General features: G+C 48.4%; 1 protein-coding gene across 8 annotated transcripts in view; it reads left to right on the top strand.

Moving 5' to 3' along the window:
- CHFR (checkpoint with forkhead and ring finger domains) overlaps positions 1-23,365 on the top strand; it is an 893,929-nt gene that overhangs the window by 466,163 nt on the left and 404,401 nt on the right. For 7 of the 8 annotated variants that reach the window (XM_069620002.1, XM_069619998.1, XM_069619999.1 and 4 more), the window contains one exon: positions 18,355-18,515. In XM_069620002.1, coding sequence (XP_069476103.1) covers positions 18,355-18,515 — 161 coding nt within the window. The remainder of the gene's footprint in view (positions 1-18,354; positions 18,516-23,365) is intronic. The other variant, XM_069620000.1, reaches the window with a different exon arrangement.

Here is a 23,365-nt window from a genome sequence, read left to right as displayed (position 1 = left end):
CTTCTCCCCTTGAGTTGGTGGGACCAATCAACTCCAAAGTGAACTCGTTTGGACATCCTCTCGGAGCTGGCTGTACTTCTGCTGCTGCTGCTAAAACCGAAGTACCAGGGAAAGGAACACCAAACGGAATCCATCACTTTTAAGTCAGAGCTTGTGGAAGATCTTCTGGGCTCCCAGTAAGCTGGACTGACCAAGCCTGAGACACCTCAACTGAGTGCTGTACCCCAGATGCGAGGAAAGTCCAGAGTGGTATCCGACAGTCCGCAGTGGTGCTATTTGCTGAGATGCGAGGAGCTGAAACCAAAGTGCTTCTGAATAGATGTTGGTCTTTTCTGACGATGACCGTACCGTACCGTTGTGTTGTAGGAGTCCCCAGAAGTCCTCCCTCGTGTCCCCACGACTGAGGCTCAGGAACAACAGGATCTACAGAACCACACAGGAACAGAAGCCAGCTGGAACCATTTCTTCTAACCAAAGGTACTGTACAGTCTAAGAACTTACCTCTTGTCCTGTAGCCTTACTTACTTGTCCGTTGAGACTTTTCTTGGTTACTTCTGCAGAGTTGCTTGCATCTTCTACCTCTCATAAGCCTCCCAGCTTGTGATCCTACTTTGATTCAACTTGTCCTACAAATACTTCTAAACCATTTTGCAATACTTTTACTTACCTACAAGAAGTGATTCAGCTCACCTAGACGTTTGCCCAATTGACATTGGCTGGCCTGGCTCCCTGAATGACTCCTCTCCTCTGATTGTGTGTTGGTACCTCCTTGCAGGAAAGGGTTAACTTACTTTGCTTTGGGGGGATTCAAAAGTACTTACCTGCTTCAGAATATTTGTGTGATCTCTTGTTTTATTTTGAAATCTCTTTACTCTAACACTCGCCTCAGTATTTCTCTAAATGTACCAGTGATATATTGATGTCCACAGTGTCCTAGCTACTTAAGTCACCAGAGGGTGTAGTAAGTGTCTGTGTGCCATCCCAAATGGGTACTTGCTGATTTAGAGAAACTAAGAGTGTGTATTTTGGAGTCTGTGTGTTACTATTATATTGCCCCTTCTGAAGAAGGCTTATCCAAACTGACTGTTAAATTAATAATTGTTTAATCAAGAAACCTTCTATGTAGAATTTATTTGGATACTTGTCACTGTGAATCTCTGTGTAACCACCCTACTGCTGACATTGACCCCTTTTGAGATAAGCCTGGCTGCTCAGCCACACTACCAACCTGTGTAGTACAGACTTATACCAAAGGTTGGGTTCCTATTGCCAGTAGGTCAAGGTTGTTCTCCATTTGCTCCATCCCCACCTTTTCCTCCTTCTGTTCTTCCTTGAAATCTTTCCTTCTCCATTCCTCTCCCTGATACCCTTTACACCCCCTCATCTCTCTCTCTTCCCTCACTTCTTCCCCTATTTACCCCTCCCTACCCGCTCCTTTTTCCCCCTCAACCTTACCTCTCCCTCCTTACCTCTTCATCCTAACACCCTCTCTGTTCCCACCTCCTCTTCCTCACCCCCGTCGCCTCATTCCCTTACTTACCCCTACAGGCTAATTGCCCTAAATGTTTTATTGGTTTGCTTCATGTCTTGTAAATTGCTTCTACTGTTATACATTTCTATGTATCTTGTTGTTATAATGTAAAGCGCTTTGGATTAAAGCGCTATATAAGCACAATAAATACAAATACATATACCAAAGGTTGGGTCCCTTTTGCCAGGAGGTCAGGGTTACTGTAGACTCCCAAAGGGTACCGCACACAAACTTGCTTAACAATGCCCGTCGTCGATATCGAGCTAAACAAGAAGTATAAACCAGCTAGTGGCGATCTGCCCTTCCTTTTGACTCATCCCACCCCAGATGATTTGTAGATCCAAGCCACCATGGTGATGCCACAACCAGCTACGTCCACCTATAATTTGCAAACAGACCGATTAAAAAAAAAAAGATATATATATAAATAATAAAAAAAGATGCTTTAGCCATGAACCTTTGCGTCAGGGAGTATGGGTTTAAAGGCAATTTATGCCACTTGTGCTGATGCTAAGTAGTCCCATGTGCTATGGAGGATGATAGCTGAGGCAGCAGATCATCTGCCAACAGGGGAGGTGACAGATGGGCTTCTGTACATACTAAACAATGGAAAAGAGGTGGCTTGCCAGGCTCTTCAGGCCGGTCTTGACACTGCTGATTGTGTGGTTTGTGCCAACTTCGAAGGTGCTTAAGAAGGTGGCATATCTCCACAGCACCAGGTTTTCCCCAAACATGTAATCCAAGCTCTTCGACATAGCGTTCAATGACAAACACCAGTTTTGGCCAAAGGCGTTCATTGATACGTTCTTTCAATGAACGTTAAAAGTCCAAATTGGCTGCAAAGTCTTTGGGTCTTGCGGTGCAGCAGCCTGCCAAGCAGTCCTTCTGCTTCTCTTCCGGAGGTGGGGGCTATAGGCAGTATATTTCCTTCGGGAGGAAGGCGCAGGTACCATAGTTGTCTCAAGTTCGGACAGGGCAGAGCAGTCTCTAAGAGCCAACAGACTTCGGCGGCAGTGGCGGAAGTGCTTGCTAAGCAGCTTTGAGTTCTCTCCACGTTCCCCCAGTTGGAGGGAGGGTCCCAGAGCACTGGGACAAATGGAAAGAGTGAACCTCCGATGCCTGGGCCTTCCAGCTCGTCAGATGGGGGTTTTGTCTACCCTTCTTCAAGAAACCTCCACACAGACCACCCTCCCCACCTTCCGGAACAGGAGATCCAGGAAGAACTGAGAGCCCTGCTTTTAAAGGGTGCAGTCGAAAAGGTGCCACCCGAAGAGAGAGGATTAGGTTGGTACTTGTTTCTTTTTTTTCTGGTACCCAAGAAAGGGGGAGGACTTCGTCCCATCCTAGACCTCAGGGTCTTGAACAAGTTCCTGATGAAATACAAGTTCAGGATGGTGATGTTGAAGGAAATTCTCTAGTCTCTTCAATCCCAAAACTGGTTGGTGTCACTGGACGTTCAGGATCCCAATTTCCATTCACTGATTTCGAAAGCACAGGTGCTTGCAGAGATTAGTCATCAGGGACACTCGCTACCAGTTCAGAGTGCTCCTATTTGGCGAAACCTCTGCGCCCAGCATCTTCATCAAGCTGATGGCGGTACTACCAGGAGATCTGTTTTTCATGTATTTCCTTAACTGGACGACTGGTTGATCCGAAGAAGGTATTCAGGCTAGACCACGACACAGCCAGAGGAAACCTTTTCTCTGCAACAGTTTGGACTTCTCCCTAAACTTCCAGTAGTCTCATGTCACACCAACTCAGAAGCTCGCCTCCTGCATTTTCCTGGTGCCAGGTTACGGATGCAATCCCTCCAGTGGCTTATGAGAGATCAATGGTCCCAGTACTTTGATAGCATGAAGGAAGCCCACAAGGTGTCGGAAGTTGGTGGTTAGCGACCTTTCATGGTGGGCCAGTATGATGGCTGGGGAACCCTTTTGGCCACAGGTAAAGATAGTCACGGATGCATCATTGAAGGGCTGGGGCACTCACTTAGCGGATCTGCAAGTAAACAGACTTAAGTCCCCAGTGGAGTGCTGTAGGCATATCAACATTCTGGACTTGTAAGCATTCAGGCCAGCTGACGCCAGTTGTGGTTCTGGCTTGGGGCCTCAAATTGGTGTTCACTTTTTTTATGGCAGCTGCGTTTTAGCCAATGCAATCCTCCTCTACTAGGTTGGTTACCCTTTCTTAGTAGCCATCACGTCGGCAAGACGTTTAAGCGATCTGAAGGTCACGTACCTGCCTTTCTTTAGCGAGAAAGTCCAGCCTAAATTCCTGCCTACGGTGGTGTCAGAGTTTCATAACTCGCAGCGCATTGAGCTGCCGGTATTCTATCCCCTGCTTCATCCTTCCACGGAAGAGGAAATGATTCACAGGCTTGACCAAAGAGGGTGCTCAACTATTACATGGACAGAACAGCAGACTTCGGACAGGGCGACCAGCTTTTCATTTCCTTCTTGCAGTATAGGAAAGATCTGGCAGTGTCTAAGCAGACCATTTCCTGTTGGATAGCCTGTGCATCACAGAATGCTATGAGAAAGTGGGAAAAGAATCGCTGTTGGGTATCTGGGTACATTCCAACAGGGGCGTGGTGAACTCTTTTGCATTGCAAAGAGATGTGCCTGTGAAAGAGATCTGCCAGACAGTTACGTGGTCGTCACCCCACACGTTGACAAAACATTACATCCTGGACTTGGCTCGTGGGACTGATACCCGTTTTGGAAGCATGGTGCTGCAACTCTACCTTATTTAAAAATGTTCATCCCACTTCTGCACGCTGTTCTGCTTTGGGGGTCTATCAGATAAGGAGTCTGCAGGACAATGCAATCCATTGAGGGAGAAATGACTTACCAGTAGTGTTCTCTCTATGGATTCCTCATCACCCTCCCTAACTGCCGCGCTATGAAAGTGGTATTTCTTCTGCTCTTAGTTTCTCCTCTTTGCAGGGATTACAATGAAAGGTTGCGACTTTAAAATCTTTTTTTTTTTTTTTTAAAGGGTGATCACAATAATGTGCTTTATACATTAGGCACTGTTGGTCTGTTGCCTACACTACTGTGATTGTTCTTCACTTGGACAAATCTCGTTGGATTCTCCCCTGTGGCTTCTGAGCACCATCGAGAAAAGGTGGGGAACTGAGGTATGGGTGCTGTTAAGATGGATTTCTAAACTCTGACCTGGTGGGCAGAGGTTTAGGAGGCCACTCTAGTTTAGTGGAACAAGGAAGCCTTCTGGACAAACCAGACCAATCTACAGTAGCTTGGCAAGCGGTCAAGACTAAGTCTCAGGAGGGGTGAGTGATCGGAAGCCCTCAATGAGCACACACAGTAGACCTCCACAGGTTACCTTTAGACAGATGTTTATCAAAAATACATTGATTATAGGCCTGTATAACAAACATGATTAGACCACGGTTATCAATAAAACAATTATCACACACGCGTATTCACTATAACATATATACAGTAATGCGATTAGCCTAAGGCTGATGATTGGGGGAGAACATAACCACAACCTGGAACGGAAAGGGGTTAAATCAACACATATATCAGTTTAGGCAGTCCTTCATCAACAATCCCTAATTTATGTAGTCTAACCCTACGAGGAGCCTGCGCTGAAAGTACAGTTGTGCGTTAATACGTGGCGTGGTTGTGCGTAAACGAAAACGCGGGTTCTCTTTAAGGGGCTGTAGCTGCTCAGGAAGGGGCTTGGGGCTTGAGGAGATGAAGAATAAGTTCCTATTCCTAGAAGAGAATCTACCCTTGCAGATGGAGCGACTTTCGGAGTTGGGGAATTGCTGGGGAGCGCAGGCTGTCCCCAGCCAAGGGGAGTATCTTTTGAGGGACACTCGTGCGTAAAAAGGGATGGATGTCAGGGTTTCAAGTAGGTAAGATGGCAGTTCACTGTTTACTGGTAAAGGGTGGGATAACTATTAGGGAGAGAATTTAGTGATTCTCCAGCATGGGGTCTGGCATGGATTCACATGCTCATGAATATTCCCCATCGTCAGGCCGGGAATCCTCGGTATAGCAAAAAATCAGTATCAGTTTCGTTTCTGATCTGTCTTTCTTAGTAGTAACCAATCACTGGTCTCTGGGTCATACTGCCCCTGCCCTCTCCCTAAGCCCCACTTCCGGCAGCCATCCTCAGATTTTTACCGCACGTTCAAGTGTTGGGAGTCCTCGTGCTGTAGCTCTCGAGCTTTTGCTGCGTTTTCGCGCTTTTTCATGAGATTTTTCTCATTTTTCGGTTAAATAGAGCCTCAAGCTCCACCGTTTCTACATCCGATCAACGGGGATCCGTTTTGGAGTTTTCTACGCCCCTCAAGGGTGAAGATTTCGTCGAGTTACGCTTTTGGAGGATTCCAGAAGTTCCGAGGCCTACCCCGGACATGGCCCAGGAGAAAGGAAGCTGTTCAGGACCTGCCCTTGATGCCAGCTTCAGAATGTTTTCAAGGAGGACGAGCATTCGTTATGCCTCTGTCTCCATGAGGACGAGACGCACAAGGAGAAGGACTGTGCGTTTTGTGGGAAAATGTCGGATCGGACCATGAAGGATCACCACCTCCGTCTCGCCAACTGGCTGGAAGGGAAGAGCCCGTCCGGCGAGAAGAAGAAAAAGAAGTCCGAGCGGTCTTCTAAGTCCTGTGAGGGTTCCCTGGCGACGGGGGCCCAACAAAAGGCTAAGCACCGCGAGTCCGCGGGCACCGGGAGCACCGAACGGTCGGGCTCCTTGGCTGCCAGGCAGGGCGCGTCCTCCCCGGCGCCCTCAACCATGAGCCAACGCTCTGGCTCGGGTAAGAGGAAGTCCGAGAACCCGGCAAAGCTTCTGGAGAGGCCCCGGTCGTTCTCGAAGATTCCGGCAGAGGGGGAGAGAGGCTCGGACCCTCCCCCCAAAGTGAAGGCCCCAGTCGTCCAGAAGGTAACGATGGCCTTAATTCACCCTGCTAAGACCTCGATTGAGGATGTCGCTGCGGCCCTGGCTCAGCCTGTGGAGGCTACACCAGTGGAGGCGCCCTCAGGACCCAGAGTCTCCCTGCCACCGCGGAGGGAGTCGTCTTTCAAGCCCATTGAGAAGACCCCCACAAAGTCCTAGTTGGAAAAGGTGGGGGAGGGGCTGGTGGCCATCGTGGATACGGACACGACCTCTGAAGAAGAGCTCATCGAAGTCGTGGAAGAGGCCCAGCCCATTGGGAGGGATCCCGACGAGTGCGACGACGAGAGCGAAGGTGTCGCCGACAAGGCTCCTCAAGAGCCCTCGCGCCCGTCGTTTCCAGAGCCGCAGGACACCTCGGCGGCCATTTTGTCAGCGATTCAGTCCTTATGCTCGGAGTTAAGGAAAAGGTTTCCCGTTCCCCCGACGGAGGTACCTGAGCCAGACCCGACGGGGGAACCGGAGCCAGGACCTTCGGAGAGTCCACCGCATAAGAGGAGGACGACGCATCCTACGCCACCTCTCCCACCTCTGTGGCCTGCTCTGCCTTCCCCCCGGTCTACTACCCACGGGGATGATACAGGCACGGACACGGCTACGACAGGTACAGATGACGACGGAGGCGACAACGGGACATTTCCCCCGTCGCCCCCTGCTCGGGCGTCCCCGCCCGACGAGATTGGATCCTTTCGTGCCATGATTTCCAGGGCATCCGAGCTTTTCCAGCTCTGCCCAGAAGAAAAGAAAGAGGGTTCCTATACCAACGGCGCAAGGCTAAAAGGAAGACGGTCCTCGCCGTACCGCTTCTTGATGACATCTGGGATGAGGGGCTCGCCCTCCTCAAGAACCCTGCCACGGCGCCGGCAAAGAGGGACCCGTACGAGAAGTAGTACCGGGTCCCCGACGCTGCCCCCTTGTTCCTTCAGGCACAACCTACCCCGGATTCGGTCGTCTCGGCGGCGGCAAAGAAGAATGCTGGGGGGGCATCGGCCTCGACATCAACTTCCCCGCCGGACGGCGAGGGCAGGAAGTTGGACACGATGGGATGACGGATCATCTCATCCACAGCGACGACTATCAAGGCGGCCAACGCCCTGGCTATCGTAGCCCGCTACAACAGGGAGTTGTGGTTCAAAATCGCCCCTCTTAGACTTCCTTCCGGACGCCAAAAGGGCTGAGTCCCTTGAAATCCTACAGATGGGGGAGATTGCTTCGGACCACGCCATCACGGTGGCAACGGACATCGCCGACACCGGTTTCCGTCAGTTGGGCAACGGCGTTTGCTTGAGACGACGAGGATGGCTCAAGGCCACGGATTTCCGCCAGGACGTACAAACCAAGGTTTTGGACATGCCCTTCGACGGGAACATCCTGTTCGGGAAGACGGTTGATGAGTCCCTTCAGGCCATCAAGACAGACACAGAGACTGCCCGGGCACTGGGAGTGCTCCAACAACGACGGCCGTACTTTCGGAGCTCCGGAGGCAGACAAGGTGCCTCCAAGGGATCCGGCAGTGGCTCCTCCACTTACCGCCAAGCAGTAAGATCTTCGTCCCAGGAAGCCTACAGGGAACGCGGCAAGTCAGGTGGTGCCCGTCGTCGTCGACAAGGAGGTCAAGGAGGCAAGGTGGCCTCCGAACAAGATTGAACCGACCATGGGTTCGGGCCCCCGCCGAAGCACCCCGGTGGGAGGCCGGCTGGCGAGGTTCGTCAGCGTGTGGGAGTCCATCTCCACCGATCGTTGGGTGCTGGACGCCCTGGCCCAAGGGCACGCCCTCGAGTTTCAGAAGAAGTGCCCTCGTGTTCCACCCGTGGCCAGGAAGGGAAATCACGTCCCTCAACTACTGTTGGAATTAAGGGCGATGCTCAAGAAGGGTGCCATCAAGCTCGTCCCAAAGAGGCTTCGGGGCTCTGGAGTTTACTCAAGGTACTTCCTCGTAAAAAAGAAGACAAGAGGATGGCGCCCCATCCTGGACCTATGCCGACTGAACAAGTACATCAAGGCACAGAAGTTCTGTATGGTCACCCTCCAGCATGTGCTGGGGCAGCTGGAGGAGGGTGATTTCCTGTTGTCGTTGGACTTGGAGGATGCGTACTTCCACATCCCCATTCTAAAAAGACACCGAAAGTTCCTCAGGTTTGTGGTCCAAGGGCAGCACTACCAGTTCAAGGCCCTCCCGTTCGGATTGAAGTCGGCACCCAGGGTGTTCACCAAGTGCCTCGCACCTGTGGCGGCGCGGCTGCGCCTACAGGGGATCCACGTCTACCCCTACTTGGACGACTGGCTCATCCAGGCAAGGACAAGGGAGCTTGCTGTGGCGCACACTGCGAAGACCGTCCAGCTGCTCACAGACCTGGGATTCTCCATCAACTTTCCAAAATCCCACCTGGTTCCGTCGCAAGTTGCCCTGTTTCTGGGAGCCAAGCTCGACACAGTGGCGCGGCTGGCCTCGCCGTCGGAGGAAAGGACCAGGACCATTCTGGGCAAAGTGCAGCGTCTGCTGGCCACAGACATGGCCAGGGTAAGATCTATCAAGTCCCTCCTCGGGATGATGTCCTCCTGCATTTATCTGGTGCGCCTTTGCAGCAGATGAGACCCTTACAGGAGTTCCTCGACGCCCGCTGGATCCAGTCGACGGGCAGCTTCGAGGACAGGATCCCTCTCAACGAGACGTTCCGTCAGGCGATCCTGCTGGAGTACCCGTGCGGGCACGGACTGTCAGACCCCAGCTCACCAGGTGACGGTGACGACGGACGCCTCCCTAGAAGGTTGGGGAGCACACTCCGGAGGTCTTCACGCGAGAGACCTTTGGCTCCCGGAGAAGTCTCTGCACATCAACATCTTGGAGCTCCGCGCGGTGTTCTGGGCCCTCAGGTCCTTTCTTCCGTCCCTCAAGGGCAAGGTGGTGAGGATCTTCACCGACAACACCACCACAATGTTCTACATCCAGAAGCAGGGCGGAACCAGGTCCCCGGCCCTATCCAAGGAAGCCCAGGAGCTGTGGCATTGGGCCGTCGCCCACGGGATGTTTCTGGTGCCTCTTCATCTGGCAGGAATAAAAAACATGATCGCCGACTCACTCAGCAGGGAGCTGCGCTCGTGCCACGAGTGGGAACTACGCCGGGATCAAGTGGATCGACTCTTCCGACGATGGGGCGAACCCCAAATCGATCTCTTTGCGATGGCGACGAATTCCAAGTGCCGGAGGTTCGCCAGCAGGTTCCCCCAGTCGAGGAGCATGGGCGATGCTTTCTCATTCCCCTGGGACGGCCTATTTCTTTATGCGTTCCCTCCGCTGCCGTTGCTTCTCCGGCTCATCAACCAGCTCAAGAGGTCCCGGTGCAGGATGATCCTCGTCGCACTGGCGTGGCCGAGGCAGATCTGGTTCCCGGACCTTCTGGACTTGTCAACGTTCCCACCAGTCAAGCTGCCGACGGACGCAGACCTTCTCTCCAGAGAAGGAGGCGCCATTCTTCACCACAACCCGGAGTCGCTGAACTTGCAGGCCTGGCTCCTGCAGCACTAGAGTTTTGAGGGTACGACATCCCGGCCGACTGCAGAGAGGTTCTTGCAAAGGCCAGGGCATCCTCAACTCTCAAGTGCTACGGACATAAATGGAAGAGGTTCTCTGTCTGGTGCCGTGCACAGAAGATTAACCCTCTGCGGATTACGGCCCCTCAAGTACTGCCATACCTACTGTCGCTGGCCAAAGCTGGACTGGCTCACGCCACCATCAAAATACATCTGGCTGAAATCTCCCGATATACCAGGACGACGGGACAGGTGTCCTTGTGGTCTCATCACCCGGTGAAAGAATTCATGAAGGGACTATTCAGATCATTCCCGCCGGTGAAGGCTCCTGCCCCGGCGTGGGAGCTTAATGTGGTGCTGACCAAGCTCATGGGGGCCCCATTCGAGCCTATGCATTCGGCGCCTTTGAAGTTCCTGTCGTGGAAGACCGCTTTCCTTGTGGCCATCACCTCCGCATGACGAGTGGGAGAGATCCAGGCCCTATCTTGCAAGCCTCCATACTTGACTTTTCATGACACGAGGGTGGTGCTGAGGACACACCCATCCTTTATGCCCAAGGTGGCGTCGGACTTCCACCTCAACGAGCCCTTGGTGTTGCCAGTTTTCTTCCCGTCGCCTTTGTCGCCGGCTGAGAGGACTTTGCACTCGCTGGATGTAGCTAGAGCGCTGAAGTTCTACGTGGACCGCACAAAGAGTTTTCGGAAGACGTCACAACTCTTTGTGAACTTTGGGACTGTGAATCAAGGGAAGGCTCTCTCGAAGGCTTCCATTTCCAGATGGCTCTCCGGCTGCATCATGCACTGTCACCGGTTGGCAAACAGACAGCTGCCCGGCCGTCCAAGAGCCCATTCGACCAGAGCGATCGCTGCTACCACGGCGTTCCTGTCTGGTGTGCCCCTGCTGGACATCTGCAGGGCTGCGACGTGGAGGTCGACGCACACCTTCACAAGATTCTACTGCGTCGATCGGGACTCCAGGGAGGAGTCCAGGGTAGGCCAAGCAGTGCTGCGCAACCTGTTCGCCTAAGGTGAGCCTGGTGAGGAGGTAAGAATTGCTAAATGTTGAGTTGTTGTATTGCTTAATGTTGAGCCTGTTGCCACCTCCCGTGGTTGTGCATGTGTGTACTGCTATGTATTCTCTTATTCATGAGCATGTGAATCCATGCCAGACCCCATGCTGGAGAAGGAACAAGTTACTTACCTGTAACTGTTGTTCTCCAGCATGGGTCTGGCATGGATTCACTTGCGAATCCTCCCGCCTACCCCTCTGCGGCTCTTCACTTGGTCATACTGCTACTTTACGTGCTACCAAATCTGAGGATGGCTGCCGGAGGCGGGGCTTAGGGAGAGGGCAGTCATTGGCTGGGGGCAGTATGACCCAGAGACCAGTGATTGGTTACTACTAAGAAAGACAGATCAGAAACGAAACTGATACTGATTTTTTTCTATACCGAGGATTCCTGGCCTGACGGGGAATATTCATGAGCATGTGAATCCATGCCAGACCCATGCTGGAGAACAACAGTTACCGGTAAGTAACTTGTTCCTTATTTCCTTTTACCTGTTTGGGCCTTAACAGTTTCAATTAGAGTGTGGACACCAGCCCAAGCCAAGATCGAGGCTTCAGTTGATGATCTGATTGGCTGAATTGTTCTTAACGTCAGTTGGAAACATTCTCAACTGCCTTTCATTGTCCCATGTTCAGCTGAGGTGGTCATGATCCAGGAAGCTCCCAAGTTTGAGGCCTATTTTGTTTGGGCCAGTCAAGTTTTACCAGTGAAGAAACAAGAAGTCATAAGCTAAGTGAACAATATGCATCAAGTGTAAAGACTAATTCATTTTCATGAAACTCTTTATTTTGTAACTTCAGTTATCTACTAAGGAAATTTGTATTTAACAGACTGTGGCCGTTAAAGAGTTAACGCTAGACAGGTTGTCTGAATTTAGAACTATGTGCGCGGTGTTGATTTTGTTCATACTTTATTTTTAAGTGTACCGATTGTTAATGCTTTTCTTTTGTTGTTGCGCTGTCAAGCGGGTTAGCCTTGACTTCGGCAATTCCATTAAATGGAAACCGCCTAGTCACTTTCACTGAAAGGGTTTCCTAGATTGAATGCTCAGTTTACTGTGAGCTTCGATCACTTGTGTGTTTCTACTCAGTGCCGGTATCTAGTTCTAGTGTCGGGCATGGTTTCTACAACGTAGCCGTGTCAGTTTAACAAGCCGCTTGAACTCTTCACAAGTTAAAGGCTCTGAAACACTTTCAATGTCAGTTTCATTTTCTGACTGACTCTGGGCGCACGCGCCGCATATACTATATTACAATTACATGTTCATTTGTCAGCCGAGCCGCATGAACTCTTCACGAGTGGAGGCTCTGAGGCTTATAAAGTCAGTTACACCTCCTGACTCACACAGTGGACATGCACATTTTTTTCTAAAGTCCATCTGTGTTGTTTTGAACTCCCTGATTGAGCACAAACATTATTGGCTTTCTGAGTATGTTTTTCATTTAATTCTTATCACGCGGGCTGCACAGTGACTATTTTCCATTTCAGTGGAAACTGGAGAGAGCGCAGGTATTTTGTGGATATTATGCAGGTTCCAGAATAGAGAGTGATATCTGAGACTTTGCTGAGTAATCCTTTTTTGTATGGTGCAGTGAATTCATACTTTCAAGAAAGGCATGTTTACTATAAGGCAATTCAAAGAAACTTTAACTATGAACATTTAGCTGTAAGAACACCTCAGATTTTAAAAGCATACTAACTTTTAACTAAGGTTTAAAGACTTAGATAAATTAGTGAAGTTCAACAAAAAGTAAAATACAGAAAAGAAGAATTCATCATTAATATTTGAAGTCTTACTCTGGCCAATTCTTTAAAAGGAACCAAGGCATCCCTCTAAGCATTCTGCAGAGGGAGAACAGGTAACATCTCTAACTGCTAATGGGGAACTAGGAGGAGAAAGTAAGTGTGTGTTTATTAAGCTGAGTTGTTCTGTTTTCTTTTTCACTACAGATAGCCTGAGGGCTCAGAAGGAATCTGTTCCTTTCTTATTTTATCCACTTCCCCTTTCCCCAAGGCGTGTTAAGTGCTTAGCCGTAAATAAAATAGGTTAATTGCTTCCCGCCTTTGACGGTCTGTCGGGGTTCAGCAGCTCCCTGTGGATTTCTCATTAAGACTCAGCCGGACATAATGAAAGGTCAATAATATTGAATCTGCCCGAGCTGATATGAATCCCGAGGAGACCTCAATGGACATGTTGGGGAATTTGATACTGGAGAGGAGGGAAAACGAGAATTTGAGTGGAGAGTGGAAGAGATCAGAGAAAAAGTAGCTAATATGCAGAGGTGGATGGATGTGCCAGGGGGCCACCTATAAATTGGGAAAGTACTCATTGACCCTCGACATCGTCTGGACCAAACTTTGGCAGTCTAGCCCACTTTGCCTGTAGGTGTTAACCCTGCTGTTTCAGGACGCTCCGGCTGTCCACGGCTGCGGGATGGGACAGTCATCTGTGGTGGGACAGTAGCCTTTACTCCGCTCTGAAAGGAGGAAGAAGGATAGTTCCGGTGCAGCACGTCTTGGGACACAGTAGGTAAGAACTTCGGGCACTTTAAGCGATGGTCACCGCAGCGAGCGATGCAAGAACCGCAAATGCTCGCGGCGTGGCACACTCTTGTAAACCGCGACCCAGAGGAGCTAGAACAACACGTTTTGGTGGGAGAAGGCCCAGGACCACAAGCTAGTGATTCCCAGAGTCTCGAGTCTCAACTCAGGACGGCAGCGTTCCTGTGCGATACCCTGGGTTCAAGCTGGTCAGTTCACTCGATGGACCAGGAACACTTCCGAAGAGGCTCTTTTCGAGGGTAAGTAGGAGAAGCCGAGAGTAGTTGTTCCGACTACTCAGAAGTGGTGAAGCGCCCTGACAGGCCTTTTTGGTATGATGAAGAAACAGGGGTCCGACGGACAACAGCAGGTGTCAGGGTGCCAAACCTTCCAAACACGCCACCGGCGGTTCCTCATGTCTGCTTTCTTGTTAAGGATACTTAGCTCCTTATGAGGTTTGGTGTGAACCTCAGTAGATCGACCTGGAATGGATGCAGAGCCCCTTCTCTTATCCACTATTCGGTTCATGCTCAAATCTCAGACAATCTGCTTTTTTACATGTACGTCCGGCGTGGCCCACAGAAGTTCCAATCATTCATGGCTACCAGACATACTGACACCAGTAGTGTGGATTGGGACCGGAAAGTCCCATCTCTCTTCTTGGGCACTAGCACACGTGACATGCAGGAGCCCGCGAAAGATGCAGTTTTCGCGGGAGGCTGCATGGCCAAATAAGGAATACTTGAGTCTCTCGACTTGGGGAAGGCAAAGGGACAACATGGCCAAAGGACAGAACATTTTCGGCACTGGCCACATGCTTGGGCCAAACGCGGTAAACACGATATGGTCCATAAAAATGAAGTAAAAATACTCTAAAAGTAAACTGCTGCCACCGGTTCATCCTAGTCACACTTGTACAAACACCAAAAATTCCTTGGACGGTGACTACTGTCACAAAAAAAGGACCCCTATGTGCGGTACTGTAAGGTACTTAGCACATAGAAAAAGTTTCCAAGAAATGGCAACATAGTCGAAGACGAAGGGAAGCATAGTTTCCCAGTACTGACCGCCTGAAGGATGTGTCAGTTTCCCATAACGAACCCAGAGGAGTGCAGCTGAAGGCTGTGATACACTTGAAAAAGTCAAGTTAGGTAAGCCAAACAAAAGCATAAAGTGTTGGGGAGGTCACAAATGGAGGGAAAATTGCACCTTATGGAAATCTTTCCTAACAGGAGCGTAGTGAGTCGAAGAGCAGCTCGGTTAAGACATAATGGATCACTCTGAGCCACACTATGCCCCCTGTCGAAAATGTTTCAAAAGCAGCTGACACTAGAGGGATATCTATCAGCTGAGTAATGGTATTCAGTGATATAATCGCTGGAATAACATTGAGGATGACTCGATATTTTTTTTAAAGGCACTATCGAACACTTTCCCCAAATATTCTAGGACTGGCGTTTGTTTATATAATTGCGCCAGTCCTAAAATATGTTGGGATGTGTGTTTTGTGCCCTTAGAAAAAGAAAATCGAGTCACCCTCAAAGTTATTTTCAGCGATTATATGACATACAAGCATGTGTAATCTGTGGTAGTAGAATCCATAGAAATAACATTACTGGTTAGTAATGTCTCCTTCACCCTAGCCTTGGTGTCCAGCTGTCCAGTATCCATAAGGAATCCTTCAGAGCAGGGAACAGACAAATAGCCAGACCCAAATGTGGAAGCCTAAAGGGACCTCTGCACCCAAGACCACTGGACTTACTTTCATGGAACCATGACACAAGATAAGGGGGCGAGTGGTCTGAGTGAATCTTTGTGCAGGGGGTTAGTAAGCATCACTGTTCTACCCCCGACTACCTCCATAGGATTTAAAGGGTATAAAGCTCTTGGCCTAGCTCGATCCCTGTCAGGAAATTTAGGTGGAGTTCTGGTTTGGATCCTCCCCTAGATTTCCCCTAACGTGGTTAAATTGGCAGAGGGCCTGCTAAAACATTTGTTATATTCTTTGACTTTATGATCCTTACAAACTGCCTGTTTGGTTTGCTAACACTTGTTCAGACACTTTGACTCCAAGCCTTCTGAAGGAAACTGCATTGGGAATTTAGGACTAGGGCACTAGGCCCGATCATTTATAGCAAGGGAATTACTTTTTAAAATGTATTATGGTATACTTTAAGATTTTGTATGTTGTTTGTCACATATTAGTTCTCTGACCAATGGTTACTTACCTGGTTCTTTTATTCCCTTGCTTTACTATCCTAAGGAATTCTGAAATCGACCAAATTGTATTTTAAAAGTAATTGAATGCCCTTAACAGTGCAATCCAAAGAACAATGTGTATTTAATAGTGCTGATTGTTTTAGTGCACTATCTACCTGTGGTTTTTCATTGCTACGAGTTTATCATTTTATTTTTATACTTTCTGCCTAACTTGTTTTGTTATGATTGCTCTGTATGTGCATAACTAAACTTTTCACAGTTTTTGCACTTCCTAAAAGCCTTGCTGCTCAGTCACACAACTCAAACAGTTTGGCTAAACATTTTGTCTTTTCCTGTTCACCAGAATAGGGTTGCCTTTCAGAATCTGCCCACGCGGCTGATTTTGAAATTCGATCTTAATAGAGATTGCGTGTCTGTGTTGGGAGCACAGGCTTTTGAGGGATGAGAGATCTTTGTCCTTGCGCCACAGCTTTGTGGTGAACTCTGGTGCGTATCACGGTGCATACAGTTTGTCCTTGGCACAACTAGACGTTAGGTGCACATGGGCATCCACTAGTTCTTTGGTGAAGTGGTGAAATCTATCTGGAAGGGCAGAGACTTTCCATTTGGTGGAGAAAGTTGTGAACTGTGCCTCAAGTGTCTCTTGTGGGAAATTCTTGCAGTAGCTGCACTCAATTTCAGGTTGTTTAGCCTGGCCTTTGGGGGTCAGCTTTGTGTTTGATTTGAGAAGGGGATTGCTTCATGTCAGTCCAGTCGAGGGAGCAGTGAGGTTTCAAGGACAACAGACCAGCAGGAAGGAGGTGAAGAAGAGGTTTAGCGTGTGACCTTTGACATGCGTAGGGGAAGAGTAGATTCTTTTTAAAGTCCATGGAGTCTGTTCCGGAGTTCCATAACTATTTGGAATTCTGGGAAGTTAGTCTCAGAGGACCATTTTATTAAGATGTTAATAGAGTTGGAGACGATTGCAAAGGAGAGACAGTTGGAAAGATTAAGTTACCACTCTCTTGGGATAGTCTGTGAATAAGGTAGAGTGTAATTAAGTTGCTGCTTGAAATGGGGGAGCATGAAATGGATTTGAAGGAGCTAAGAGCAGGACTGAGGGATACGGAGCAGGGCCTGTTGATCTTATGAGTGGCTGTCATCCAAACTCCAATTTTTCCTGTGTAGCCAGTATGCTGCATACTGTAGCTGCTGGGTAAGAGGGAGCGAAGAAGGAGGTTGTAAACCACATTTGCGTAATGAAAAGATCATTTTTGGCTATGAGGTCAGCAGTGGCAGCATGCCTGACTGCTGAGTGTGCATTAACCATCGCTATCTGGTGGACACAAATGGTAGGCACATGTTGCAGGGGTGTACGGGGAATATTGATGTTTGGCCAGTGTAGTTGTCTGAGGTTGCTCTGGGTGTTTGGCTGTGCGATCCCTAGGGAGGATGGGAATGGTTGTGGCAAGAGGTGACGCTTGGTGATGTGTACTTGGTGTAAGACAGGCAGAGTAACTGGCCCTTGGAAGGACCAAGCAGGGATTTCCCTTTTCTTCATTTGAGCAGAGCTAAGTGGTGATGGGGATTAGGTCACTTGACCTAGATCCACTTGCACCAGTTTCACCAAGTGCAAAAGAAGAGGGGCCGGAAGGCTGCTTATGTAGGGGAAAAAATGCAAAACAAGAAGGCACCAAAAGATTAGCAGTAATTGACAAGTGCGGGAGGCATAGGTCCCATGTCCTATATGCACTTGCACCTGCTCACCACCTGCAACTGCATTACGCAAGACACCATCTGTGATGGCTTCTTACTGAATTTTTGCTGTGTCTGATTATCACCATCTCTTTCGTGATCATTCAGCCTCTCCCCTCTGTCTGCAAACTTTACCCATATTATATTTGGGAAATATTTCAAGAAAATCCAGTGATGCTAAAGCACGGGCATGTAACAGTTTGATCTGAAAGATCCAAAAGGCCACAAAAGAAAGCCCCCTCCTCCAGCGTTGGTTAGATTTATGGCTAATGCTTCAATCTGTCTTCATCTTGCCCGCCCGAAACAGGAGCTAAACCTGTATGATGGGTTTCATTAGAATATAATCTTTATTCATCTGACAATTGTCAGTTACTTTAGGGAAGTAGGGACATGGTTTAACATGTGCGCCCCCGGCAGACAGTCTCACCTCAGTGGTTGGTGGAGAAGAGCCCTTAGACCTTTTACACCTTAAGTACTAAGGGTGAGTATGTTCGTCCTGAATTCCCATAAGTTATCATTGTAGACTCTCGCACTTAAGTGGTTAAGTTATGTTTAAAATTGGAAAATGTACAAGAAGTGTCTGCTAGACCGAGAGGTCAGATTCTTCCCAGGGGTGCAGCCACAATTATTTTAAAGGGATCTGGTGGTTACAAGTGGGCACCTAAATACTCTTCCTTCAATGTCTGCTTAGTGACTGACAAGAAGCCTCATGCACTGTATCTGCTGTGTTTTAAAGTGTATTTTATTTTCAGGTTGGCTTCTGAGTACTTTTCTGATATAAAAACAATGCCCGCAGTCTCTTTTGTTTTGCTTTCAGTCAACCGTACATTGTGTGCAGACAGTGCCCAGGATATCGCCATCATCCCATCATGCCAATGGCTGGCCCAGGCATAGGGACCACAGCGCCTTTACCAACTCCAGGTGATGCACCGTCTACATCAGCACATTTGCCTGCAGGTTTGTTGAACTACATGTTTAGTTCCTTTCTTAGTGTTGGGCTTTTCATCCTGATAAAAATGGAGTGCTTGAGAGCATGGGAAACAAACTTGCTTGTGTGCAAATACCTTGCTTAAGAATTGAACCCTGCTACGATCTCCATGCCCATTCATTATTTTACTGCTCCCAACATTGCCAATCAGTGTGCCAGTTAATGTGGTAGGCTTTTAAGATCTCACAATGCTAACCTAATTTTCACCAAAAGGCAGAGCCACCCTAGCTAATGAAAAACTGTGTATTGTGAATGTTAAAGTTTAAGTTGATGGACAAATCCCACCTTTGGTAAAACCCGTCTCTAAAAATAGGAGTTTCATGGAAATTTAGAGGTTGGGTTGCCAAGCAAATAGGTTGTTTGACAGTCTTCCATAATGAACTCCTGACATTAGCATTCCTTCTCGGGTCTTTAAGTCTTGTAAAAGATGCAGAGATATAGGGAATGGTTTTGGGGCCACTAGTGATATAATGACGCAAAAGGAAGCTTGTTTTTGCTGAAGCGGCGATGCAAGGGAGATTGAAGAACACATTCTGCTGAGAGTAAGCACCTATGCATTTAACATGTGATGATGCATTGTGATGAATCCTGTGGAGTTATTACTGATCCTCTGCCTAAGATCTCCTCCCATGTGGCCAGGGTAAGGCAGTCGCTACCTGATCCTTAACCTGGGGGTGGTATTGCGAGTGAGGATCACATGGGAGGAGATGGCTCTCGGGGAGATGTGGTGACCTTCAGGAGAGACACAGTATTCTTCCTTTCCAAAGGAAAAGACCCTATAATTCCCATATTCCTGATGGCTTGCTGTCCATTCAAAAATCCCTCTCATTGTAAGACTGAAAAACCGCTTCTTGCAAAACAGTCCAAACAGAACACCATCTATATACTTCAATTTACTTCATGTACATATAATACTCACTGTTAGGCAATATTGTGTGCAGTACCCTTTGGGTGCACCACAACAACCCTGACCTCCTGGCAATAGGCACTCATCCTTTGGTAGAAGTCTGTACTACACAAGTTGGTAGCATGTTGAACAGCGAGGCTGATATCAAGAGGGGTCAATGTGAGCTGTAGGGGAGTTACACCAAGATTCATTCACAGTGATAAGTATTCAAATGAACTCTTACACACAAGGTTTCTTGATTAAACAATTATTAATTTAACAGTCAGAGTAAGCCTTCTTTAGAAGGGAGTAATTTAAAACACCACACAAATATACTTCAAAATACACCCTCTTCGGTTTCTTAATCAGTAAGTACCCTTTTGGGTTGGCCCAAAGGCACTACCTACACCCTCAGGTGACTTCAATAGTTAGGTTGCTGGGGACATGAATATATCACTGTTGCATTTAGAATATTCTTAGGTGTATGCCACAGGAAAAGGTTATTAGAGCAAACAAGAGATCACACAAATATTATGTAGCAGGTAAGTACTTTTGATAACCCCCAATGCAAAGTTAGTTAACCCCTTCCTGGGAGGAAGACACAACAAATGAGCAGAGGAGAGAAGAGTCCTTCAGGGAGCCAGGCCAGCCAAGGTTACGTTAGCAAAAGGCAAGGTGAGCTGAAGCTCTTCTTGCAGGTAAGTAAAAGTTTTGCACAATGTTTTAGAAGTCTTTGTAGAAAAAGAAGAAATCAAAGTAGGGCCACAAGCTGGTTAGGCTTGTGAGGTAAAGAAGCTGGCAGCAACTCTACAGAGTAACCAAGACAAGACTCCAACGAGGACAAGTGAGGTTAAACACAAGGTAAGTTCTCTTAGACTGTACAGTACCTTTTAGGTTGAAGAAAAGTGCAGCAGATGGCTTCTGTTCCTGTGCAGCTCTGCAGATACTGATGTTCCTGGGCCTCTGTCGTGGGCAGAAGAGGGAGGACTTCTGGGGACTCCTGCACTGCAATGGGACGGTCACCGACTGCAACCGGCAATCTTCAAATAAGTGCCACTTCGGTGTTTCAGCTCCTCGCGTCTACCGCAAATAGCAACACTGCGGTTCCTGGCTGTCGAGATGGGCTTTCCTTGCATCTGGGTTCCAGCACTCTGTTGAGGTGGCTCAGGCTCAGTCAGTCCTGCTTCCTGGCTGGGAGTCTGGAGGATCTTCCTGGAGCTCTTGGCCAGCTTAAAAGCAACGCACACAATCTGGTGTTCCTCTCCCTGGCTATTTAGTTCCACCAGCAACTGCAGTGAATTTCAACCAGCCTCGAGAGGATGTCCAGGTGGCTTACTTTGGAGTTGATTGGTCCCACCAACTCAAAGGGAGAAGTCGTCCTTGCAGGCCTCCTCTGTCGATGCGAATTTGGAGTTTCAGCACAGCAGCAGGGCTTCACCACGCAAATAAACAGTCCAGGAGTTGCAGCAGGCATGCTCTTCAAGTTCTTCGGTTCCTTCGTCCAGTGGTCGACTCTGCCTTCCAAGCCAAAAAGCATTACCTTTCATGCAGGTTTCTCCCATTCATTCCAGCCTGGCTGTCAGTCACCCAGCAGGGCGGCTGTCCTTGACGGACAGCCAGCCAGCCAATCACCTAAGATTGCATTCTTGTCTCCTAGGAGACTAAGCAGAGGGGGTTTCGGGCACCTCCCTCGCTTCCTGCCCCCACCAGAGACGCTGGAGCCAGAGGCGGGCTTCATTATTGAATCCTTTTGTTTGTTTACTAGTGGTCGGGATAGCGACAGAGAATAGTGTTTTGATTTTGACATACGCCCCAGTTGTTTTGTTTCAGTAGGGATAACCTTATAGAAATAGGGGAAGATAGGTTATTTTTCCTTTTGCTGTTAATACGTCTATAGCCAAAATGCCATCCTGTTGTACGCCTACTCGTCACATAATGCACATAAGTTATAACACTTAAACAGGGGAACACAATGTACAGCCCATCCAGGAGGGCAACCAAAGTCCAAGGATATATTTGAGCAAGACAGTTCCTAGGCCTAGAAGGACGGATTGCATTCCTTGGAAGGGAACAGTAGCAACACTCAGTGATACAGTGACAATTCTTAAACTGGAGTAATATACATTTATATATGCATAGTTAATTAGGAATAGCCACTCCAAATACTGGACGTGTTGAAGCAATCCAGGGACCCTAGAAAAATGAGACAATCCAGGTAAGTATCTTCCATTGTCACCTGTAGGAATGAAACTGCGTATATATTTGTTTACATTAGGGGCTAAACCCTGCTCTGCTTCTCTGTTCCCGGGGCTGTTGGGTCTCAAGCCCTTCACTAGATATATGATATGATATGATATGATTTGATAGGTTATTTATAATGCACTTAATACTCAGAGGTTTCTAAGCACGGACCTGGGGATCGAACCTGTGTTGCTCCTTGTCATCTTGCTTCCAAGGCGAGCATGTTGCCGCTGAGCTATCCTCCCGAGACGATCATCAAGATCATCAAGGTGCCCTGGTTGCGAAGTGTCGGAACTGCAAGAAAAAAGGCCATTATGCAAGGTGTTGTGGGAAATATTCATCAAAGGGGGTTAGAAAAATTTCACAGTGAGAGGAGGATGCAAGTGAAGAATGTAGTTAAGTGAGTTGTTATCTGAGGAGTGAGCTCAGAAATGTGTTAATTCCTCTCTACCTTAGAGACCCCCAGCACTTTTGCTGGACTCTAGGACTTTGTCATTTTTAACCTGGAGAGAGTGAGGCATTTTTCCCATTCTCTCATGTATTTTTACTGTGATTTAAACACTGTGTTTGTTTCTTTTTTGGTTGTGGAGTCTGACAAACTCCATAGGCATCATCTTTGCCTTGTGACACACAGCACCTTCAGTGCAGTGGCACAGGGAAGTCTCTTAGATTTCCCAAAGGTTTAAATACATTCACTTGGTGGAACTACTGTTTCCAAGAGCAGTGAAGTGAAATTGACTTTACTTACAATTTGTAACTTTCTTACCATAGGGTGCTGGAGGAGTTAATTAGTGTCCCCTTTTGTCTAGTTTCTCATGTAACATGTTTATTACCCTTTCTACAATTAATGGCTGGTGGCAGTAGTTTACTTTTTACTACCATTGTGTGTTTTTACCGTGGACTGCGTTCGCAGCTGCAGTAAAGCACCCATGGGTACCCATTTTGTCAAAATGGCCCGGTCCTCTTTTTTCGGCATTTCTTGCTGGAAAGGTCCTTCTTGAGATTTACTCTGCGTGCCACACCAGGTTTGGCCACTTTGTTCATTTTGTCTTTGGCGGGATTCACAAGTAAAGCCCACCTCTGGCTCCAGTAGGTCTGGCAGGGGCATGAAGTGAGGGAGGTGCCCGATGGCCTGCTGGCTGTCCGGCAAGGACAGCCACCCAGCTGTGTGATTGACAGCTGGATCGGAATGAATGGGAGAAACCTGCATAAAAGGCAAGGCTTTTTGGCTTGGAAGGCAGAGTCGACCACTGGATGAAGGAATCCGAAGAAGAACTTGGAAGAGACGCCTGCTGCAACTCCTGGACCGTTGGTTTGCCCGGTGAAACCCTGCTGCTGTGCTGAAGCTCCGAAATTGCCTCGACTAGAGAAGCCCTGCAAGGATGAGTTCTCCCCTTGAGTCAGTGGGACCAATCAACTCCACAGTGAACTCGTTTGGACATCCTCTCAGAGCTGGCTGTACTGCCACTGCTGCTGGAACCGAAGTGCAAGTGAGAGTAACACCAAATGGAGTGCATCACTTTTAAGTCGGACCCAAACTTGTGGAAGATCCTCTGGACTCCCAGTAAGCAGGACTGACCCAAGCCTGAGCCACCTGAACAGAGTGCTGGACCCCGGTTGCTAGGAAAGTCCAGAGTGGTATCCGAGAGTCTGTGACTTTGGTTTGGACTTCGTTTAAAAATATTTTTAATG

The sequence above is a fragment of the Ambystoma mexicanum genome, chromosome 10, assembly GCF_040938575.1.
Source record: "Ambystoma mexicanum isolate Mex_15411 chromosome 10, UKY_AmexF1_1, whole genome shotgun sequence".
NCBI classification, from domain to species: Eukaryota; Metazoa; Chordata; class Amphibia; order Caudata; family Ambystomatidae; genus Ambystoma; species Ambystoma mexicanum.
Note: the sequence above shows the minus strand (reverse complement) of the source record. Positions and strands in the feature narration are given on the sequence as shown.